Below are 7188 nucleotides of genomic sequence, written 5' to 3' on the forward strand. Positions count from 1 at the left end.
CACACACACGCACAAACACACACACACACACACACACACACACACACACACACACACACACAGACACACACTTTTACAAAAAGTAATTTCTCAAAGCAACGAACGTCCACCGCTCTCTGTCCCTCTCTCATTCTCCCCCTCCCTCTGTCCCTCATCCCCTCCTCTCCCTCCCCCCTCCCCAACCCCCTCTCTCCCACTCTCCCTTCCTCTCTCTCCCTCTCCCCCTCTCCCTCTCTATCTCCCCCTCTCCCCCTCCCCTCCTCCCTCTCTCCCACTCTCCCTTCCCCTCTCTCCCTCTCTCCCTCTCCCTCTCTATCTCCCCCTCTCCCCCTCCCCTCCTCCCTCTCTCCCTCTCCCCTCTCCCCTCCCCTCCTCTCTCTCCAGCATATGATAACGCATAGGAATGCATTGAGGGTCACATTACCCGAGTGTTCCATGCTGTACACTTCAATACACAGAAGAGAAAACGAATTCTATGTCGTCCAAAAATATGTATCAATGAATAATTTCAGGCATGTTATGCCTGATACGAATACCATAAATGCAACTAAATACCACTGGCACAGCAAAAGCTGGTTGACGTTGTTATGGCTTACGCAAAGTGTCATCCGTTAGATATGGTCACACTTCGCTTGATCTTATCCTCGGACAAAGTGGCCAACGCGTGATTTTTTGCGCCAGGTAGGTAGCCTACCTACGCTTACCGACCACGGGGGTCAAGTGACGTGCGGTAGTTGTCTATCGAGACAGGAACATGAGGCGTCAGAGGCCGGGGGAGTTGGACAGCATCTGCACCACTATTTTCTACGAGATAGGATTCTGCCCTAGAGAGAGCATGCATGCACCGCACACACCAACAACAGCTCTCCAACGGCTGGATAACACTGCGTCAAGAGTACCCCGTACACACACACACACACACACACACACACACACACACGCGCACACGCACACACCAATTCTTTCCTCCCAAATACGTATACATGGCACGGTGTTCTATCCACATACCTGATTTTTATGCCGAGGTCCATCTTCGAGTTCTGAAGAGCTGTTCATGATTCCCCATGTGTCATTTACCATTCTCCGGAGAACCGCAAGACCGAGACCCGCCTGATATCCCAGGCGTACTAGAGAGAACGCAAAGCTAGTTCCTTTTTGGGTTATTCTAGTTGTTCCGTTTAATGAACTCCATGGATAGAAAGAAACGTTGCTCTGTAGAAGGGTACGGAGGCAGGAGACTCAACTTCACCCGAGCTGAGGATCTACGCGGAGCCCCGCTGCCATCTCAAGCTCACAGGGGCCACACCGCCCGCTCCCGTTACGCACTAACACTACTTACTTCCCCCCCGAGTGTCTTGGGGATACTGCTCCGTTATTCCAATGAAGAAAAAACAGAGTATTCGCCAAATAGTTATTCTGATGCTGCACCTCCAACTCTCAAAGTTAAAATGAACCCAAAGCGAGCTGAACGGATCCCGAGCAGGAGAGCAGGAGAGCAGGTGCGGCTCCTCGTCCAGCGGAGCATTCCCAAACCAACAAAAAACAATCGCAAAATGAAACGAAGCTTCGTTTCCTTTTCTTTTTTCTACGAAAGCCTATGAGCCCGACAGACGCACAGCGAAAGGTTTTCACTTCCCAACTCTGCCCAGGTCAGACTAGAAGGCGAACGGGAGCCGGGTGCCCCACTGCTGGCGAACACGAAGCCAAAACGTCCTGGATCCCCGCGCCTGAAAGAGCCGACAGTTCTTCGGTGCTGAAGCTGGGGGAGTGGGGTGGAGGTAGTGGTGGTGGTGGAGGAGGTGGTGGCGGTGGTGCTGGTGGTGGTGGGGTTGGTGGTACAAACGGCTTCCTTTACTTGCCCTAGTTTGCAGAGTGATCTGCATGGGGGGAGGGGGGCACGGGACAGAAAAGGTATTTCACATCACAGATATAGCCCGCCTGGAAATGAAGAAGTACAGAAGTAGCCGTGGAGATGATAGACCGTTCTGCGGTCCGTATCTGCCGAACGCCGGGGCGCTCCGTGCCTCCAACCTGTCAATCAAACAAGCCTCCCTCCGGGTACGCGCGGGCGCGGCGCGACGCACAACGACTCGATCAACCTTCTCCCACTGTGAAGAGTGCCCTGCCCCTGTGTGTGTGTTCCGCGACCGCTGTGCCACTAGTGCTGCTGCAACTGCTGTGATGCCTGCTTCCTCCGCATTATTAATACAGAACCTCCTCCTCCTCCCAGTCCACAGCTCCAAAAAGTGTGGCGGCATGCATGCATGATGCTGCTGGCGGCTGCAGAACGCGACGCGCTGGGCTATGCGCTTCATCAGGTTAGGCTTCGCGGAGTGGAAGCGTTTATAGGTACTCCTGTTTACAGTGCATTAGGTGAAATGGGTGTTTTAACAAACAGAACAAAGACCAAAAACAATCAATACTAAATTCATCAAAAACACTTTCTACTTTCTTGTGCAAAGACATCGACGTTCAGGACGTATCACTCACAGAGAGCGTCTGTGGCCAACGTGTCCAATCAGGCCTGTGTGTCGTCAGAAATTAATGGGAATTGTCATTAACATCTGTAAACACATAAGTCTACGTTGACAACAAATACAGAGTTTGTTATGCGAAAAAGCCTAAGTAAAAAGCACCAACATTTATCTAACTTGTGTTACCATTAGTAGTAGGTACAAAACTAATGCTAACTAATGGTAATACAAGTTTGACTAAATAATTCATTTGTAGTCTACAATTGCTAGCAGTCTAGCCGTGAATTTGTCAGGTCTTTGAGCAAAGGTTGAACTGCATGGGATTCCAACTCACAAACCAAATAACAGAGAACACAGCTGAACAGACTGAGTTATCCACACAGATCAAACATTGGACTAAGGTGACTCAGGGGAAACAAGCAGGGGATTAAAGATCCGGACCCAATGATTTATTTCTACCCAATGAACACATTCTTTGCTTTTGTCATTCTAGAATGTTCAAATACCTCTTAATATTATGTTGAATTTCCTCAGGTGGGCAGCCATGCAGATATTACGGCTTTCTAAAGGGAAGTATAATTTCTGAAGACTATCGTGCTGAACTATGGACCACTGCTGTTCAGGGTGGAAATTTGTGAAACAATTACATTGTAAGGTCAGGTCTGTGAGAGGTTCCCTGGTGACTCGCCAAGGGAAGGGGAATGCTGCATTAAAGGGACCGGTCAGCACTATGCACATCAGCACGCAGCACCCCTACTAAACCTGTGAGATTGAACCCACGTTGTAGTGATCGACACCAAACCCTGTAGTATATGAATACTGTTTTAGTTTGAGGCAGTGCTAGACCGCACAGGCCGAATTCTATGTTTCCCCAGACGAATGAAAAAAAGATTCTCAGCGGCCTCAGTGTGACTATTTTATTATAAACTGACTAAAATGTACGGATATTTTTTTACTACTCCTGTTCAGCACTTTGGCCAACTTCTATTGTTTTGTTTTTTTTATGCTTTTTAAACAATAGCATTTGACTTTTCAGACATGCACTATCTTATTCATGAAATAAAAACACAAACAACATCATGTTTTTCCAAATGTCAGCAGGGATTGATGTGAGCTGACTGCCTAATGCAGTAATTGGTACTGGTCGGTGATATCACCACACAGAGTTCCGAGAGAGAGAGAGGCATTTGGCAGTTAGGGTCAGAGTAAATATAGCACAATTATTACATTGACAACAGATGAGGGACAGTGAGAGACAATGGCGAATGGGAGATATGCACATGAGCACCTATGAAAGATGATACGCCTCATTCAGGCCTACAGTGCATCACTCTGAAAAAGCAATACATGTGTGAAATCATTAATGAAGGCCATTGTGACTGCGGTTGCTAAAATGCTCCATACCATAAGACTGTCAATATAAGACAGAGAAGGGTTGCGTGTGGACATGTATATTGTTAAACAGCATTCTCATCATTCATCGAGCGTCCGAACGCACACACTGAGTTATTCCTGCTAATACAAAAGGTGTTTAGCGCTACACTTCTTCCATACACCCTGAAGTCAGGACTTCCTCCTTAGGGAAGGCAGAACAAACATTAAATAGTGTTATAAATATAGTGCTCTCTAAGCAGAAACCAGGCTATGCGAGGCAATTCGTGCCATGCATCCTTCACAGGCTAAACGATTTCCTCTGCAAGGAACGGCCTGTGAGGTTTGGGGTGTATCTAGGGGGGCTGAGCAGGGGGGCATGTGACAGGCTCTAGGGCTCCAGGGGGGGGGGGAGGGGATGGAGCTCAGAAACCTGAAGACAATATACGCCAGCGGTGGGGTCACACCCACCGCTCTGATGCAGGTCACACGCTGTGTGTGTGTGTTTGTGTGTGTGTGTGTGTGTGTGTGTGTGTGTTCAGGTGGTGCATTAACCACATCGGCACTTAGAACCAATTGGGAGGGGGTGTGTGTGTGTGGGGGGGGGGGGGGTCATGGATGTCATAAAAACACCCTGATGGACTGGAGACATCAGGAGGTACAAAGTGGCGGTCAGGCAGAACGAGCCGCTCGGCGACAGGACAATAACCAGGAGGTGTGTTCTACGTGGCGCCGCTGTGGCCGCGCTCCCGGGCCTTGTTGTGCTGCTCGGTGTGCACGCAAGCGTGTGCGCACCGTTTTGATGTTGTTGTTGTTGACGACGCAGCGGCGGAGGTGTTGCGACCTTGCAAGCGGCTCTCCCCCCTCGGCGGGGAGGACTTCCTGCTCTTACGCATGGGGAGACACCGCGGGAGACGTGTGTGGCCACGCAGCTCTGAAGAGACAACAGAGTCCATCGGCCCCGGCCTCCACCAAAAAGATCATCAGACAAACAAACAAACCAAAAAGAACAGCCCTATGGGAGAGTCGGCAGATCTGGAATCAGCATTAGTACCAGAAGTAGTTGTGTGTTCAGTAATCTGCAGTGTTTCTGAGTTTTCTCTGTACAAGAGATGACACCGGGTGGAGAAGGCACAGCGCTGTAAGGAGAAATCACAGTTCATTTCCCTTACAAAATAGAAGGTCAACACTATCTTTTACAAACTCATTTAATTTAGACAGACCACTCGCACAACGTCAATATGAATATCAAACAGTTAATCAGCATCCATGGAAGGATGAGTCACTGAGTAGGACTTGAAGTAAAAAGGAGTCCAAATTATAGTTTATAAACTCATCTCTGAATTACCACGCCCCCCCATTTCACTTTTATATATATATAATATCTTTATATGTATATTATACATACACACATATAAAGATATTAAGAAATGAAATAAAAAAAGAATCAATGAGATCATTTCAAAAGCAGTGGGCAGACATCTTGCGGGTAATTATGATTCATATATCATAAATAATATCTTCCTCAAGGACCACCGGGGAGGGAGAGGGCGTTAAAGTATTGGCATCTCTGACTTGATAGAATTGCGGAGTGCCCTCCCTCCCTCTCTCTCTCTCTCTCTCTCTCTCTCTCTCCTCTCTCTCTCTCTCTCTCTCTCTCTCTCTCTCTCTCTCTCTCTCTCTCTCTCTCTCTCTCTCTCTCTCTCTCTCCCTCCCTGTCGCTCCCTCCCTAACGTCCGAGGGCTGACTCCACCAGTTCATTCCATGGTCACCTCTTGGGTGTGGTCGTTGGGCGAAGCGACAGGCACATCTGCCTTGTCCTGTCTTTTCGTTATGAGTGCAGTTTTATCGTTTAAATTATTTAAAATACTTTACAAACATTTCCGTCACTTTTGGAATAAAGCTCCGACCTGCCTGTGCCCTGGTGGATCCTCTGAGGTCTGGTCCTGGTCTCTTGCCCTGTCTGTGCCCCGTGGGGCACCCTGCAGGGGAGGGGTTGGCTGCCTCTGGTCCCAGATGGGCTTCACATTTACTAATGGGGGGTAATTAGACGTAAGACTGCATGACTGAGGTTCAACTGGCATTAGTATGGCCACAATGAGGGCCATGATCGTGACCGTGTTTGTAGATTTACGTTAGTTACGTACAAATAGTGCTCGGTAGAAGGTGATACATTTTTTTCATCCTCCAGGCCAATTGTATATTGTGTTCTCTCTCTCTCTCTCTCTCTCTCTCTCTCTCTCTCTCTCTCTCTCTCTCTCTCTCTCTCTCTCTCTCTCTCTCTCTGTAATTATCTCTAGGTCTCCACTGGGCAATATTCCCGGACACCACAAGGTAACTTGAAGCAACCCCAACCACCAGCACCCCCCAAGCACCACCAGCACCCCCCAACCACAACAACCACCAATAACACCACCAGCAACACCACCGCCACCACCAGCACCATCACCAACACCGCCACCACCGCCACCACCACCACCACCAACAACACCATGACCACAATAACCAACATCATCACCAACACCAATACCAACACCATCACCACCATAACCATCATCACCACCACCACCAATACCACCACCACCACCACTATCAACACCACCAACAACACCACCACCACCACCACCACGATAATGTCACAATGGGAACCGAGGAGGGAAAACGGGAACTAACCCTACATCATGAAAAAACATTAAAAGTAATGCACAAATAAGTATTTTGGCTTGTGCACCGATGGGAAGGAAGTATACAATGTGGCTGGCATTTACAAACTCTCCAGTGTGTGTGTTTGTATTTGATCCTTCTCTCTTCATAGCACCTCAAGCTTCAGCCTTCTCGTATCACGTTTTTCCGCCTGGGTTGTTTATTTTGTTAGCTGTTGTTGTTGTTGTTGTTTAAAAGTAGATCCCAGTGCAGCTCCAATACCATTTATAAACCACAGGGGCGTTAGGGGGTTTGGAGGTATTAATAACACTGTCTTCATATATTTATATATTTATATCTAAAATAAATTGTCTTAAGTCCATTGTTATGTCTTAATGGAACCACTTTATCTGCTGTGTAGAACATCATTCGGTCCTTTCACACCTGGAGCTGCTGTTCCTGTATCAGCTCAGTGTCTGTGTTGTGCGACAATGTGTTTCATTAACACTTTCTTTATTAGGTGAACAAATGATGAATGCTCGTTAATGGGTGGTCAACATGCAATATTAATAACATCACTTTGTATTTCAGATTGGCAAAGCGCTGCAGAATGACACTACAAGTATCTCCTTCATTTCTGAAGTGAAGGTTACAAGGAAGAAGTAAAAGAAAGAAGATAAAGTTTAACATCAAAGAATAA

General features: G+C 47.7%; 1 protein-coding gene across 1 annotated transcript in view; it reads right to left on the bottom strand.

Moving 5' to 3' along the window:
• The window catches only part of LOC130380620 (fibrinogen C domain-containing protein 1-like), a 51349-nt gene extending 50269 nt beyond the window's left edge, over window positions 1-1080 (bottom strand). The window contains exon 1 of the mRNA XM_056587865.1: window positions 1009-1080. Coding sequence (XP_056443840.1) covers window positions 1009-1080 — 72 coding nt within the window. The remainder of the gene's footprint in view (window positions 1-1008) is intronic.
• Window positions 1081-7188: the final 6108 nt, after the last annotated feature.

This window comes from Gadus chalcogrammus, chromosome 4, assembly GCF_026213295.1.
Source record: "Gadus chalcogrammus isolate NIFS_2021 chromosome 4, NIFS_Gcha_1.0, whole genome shotgun sequence".
NCBI lineage: Eukaryota > Metazoa > Chordata > Actinopteri > Gadiformes > Gadidae > Gadus > Gadus chalcogrammus.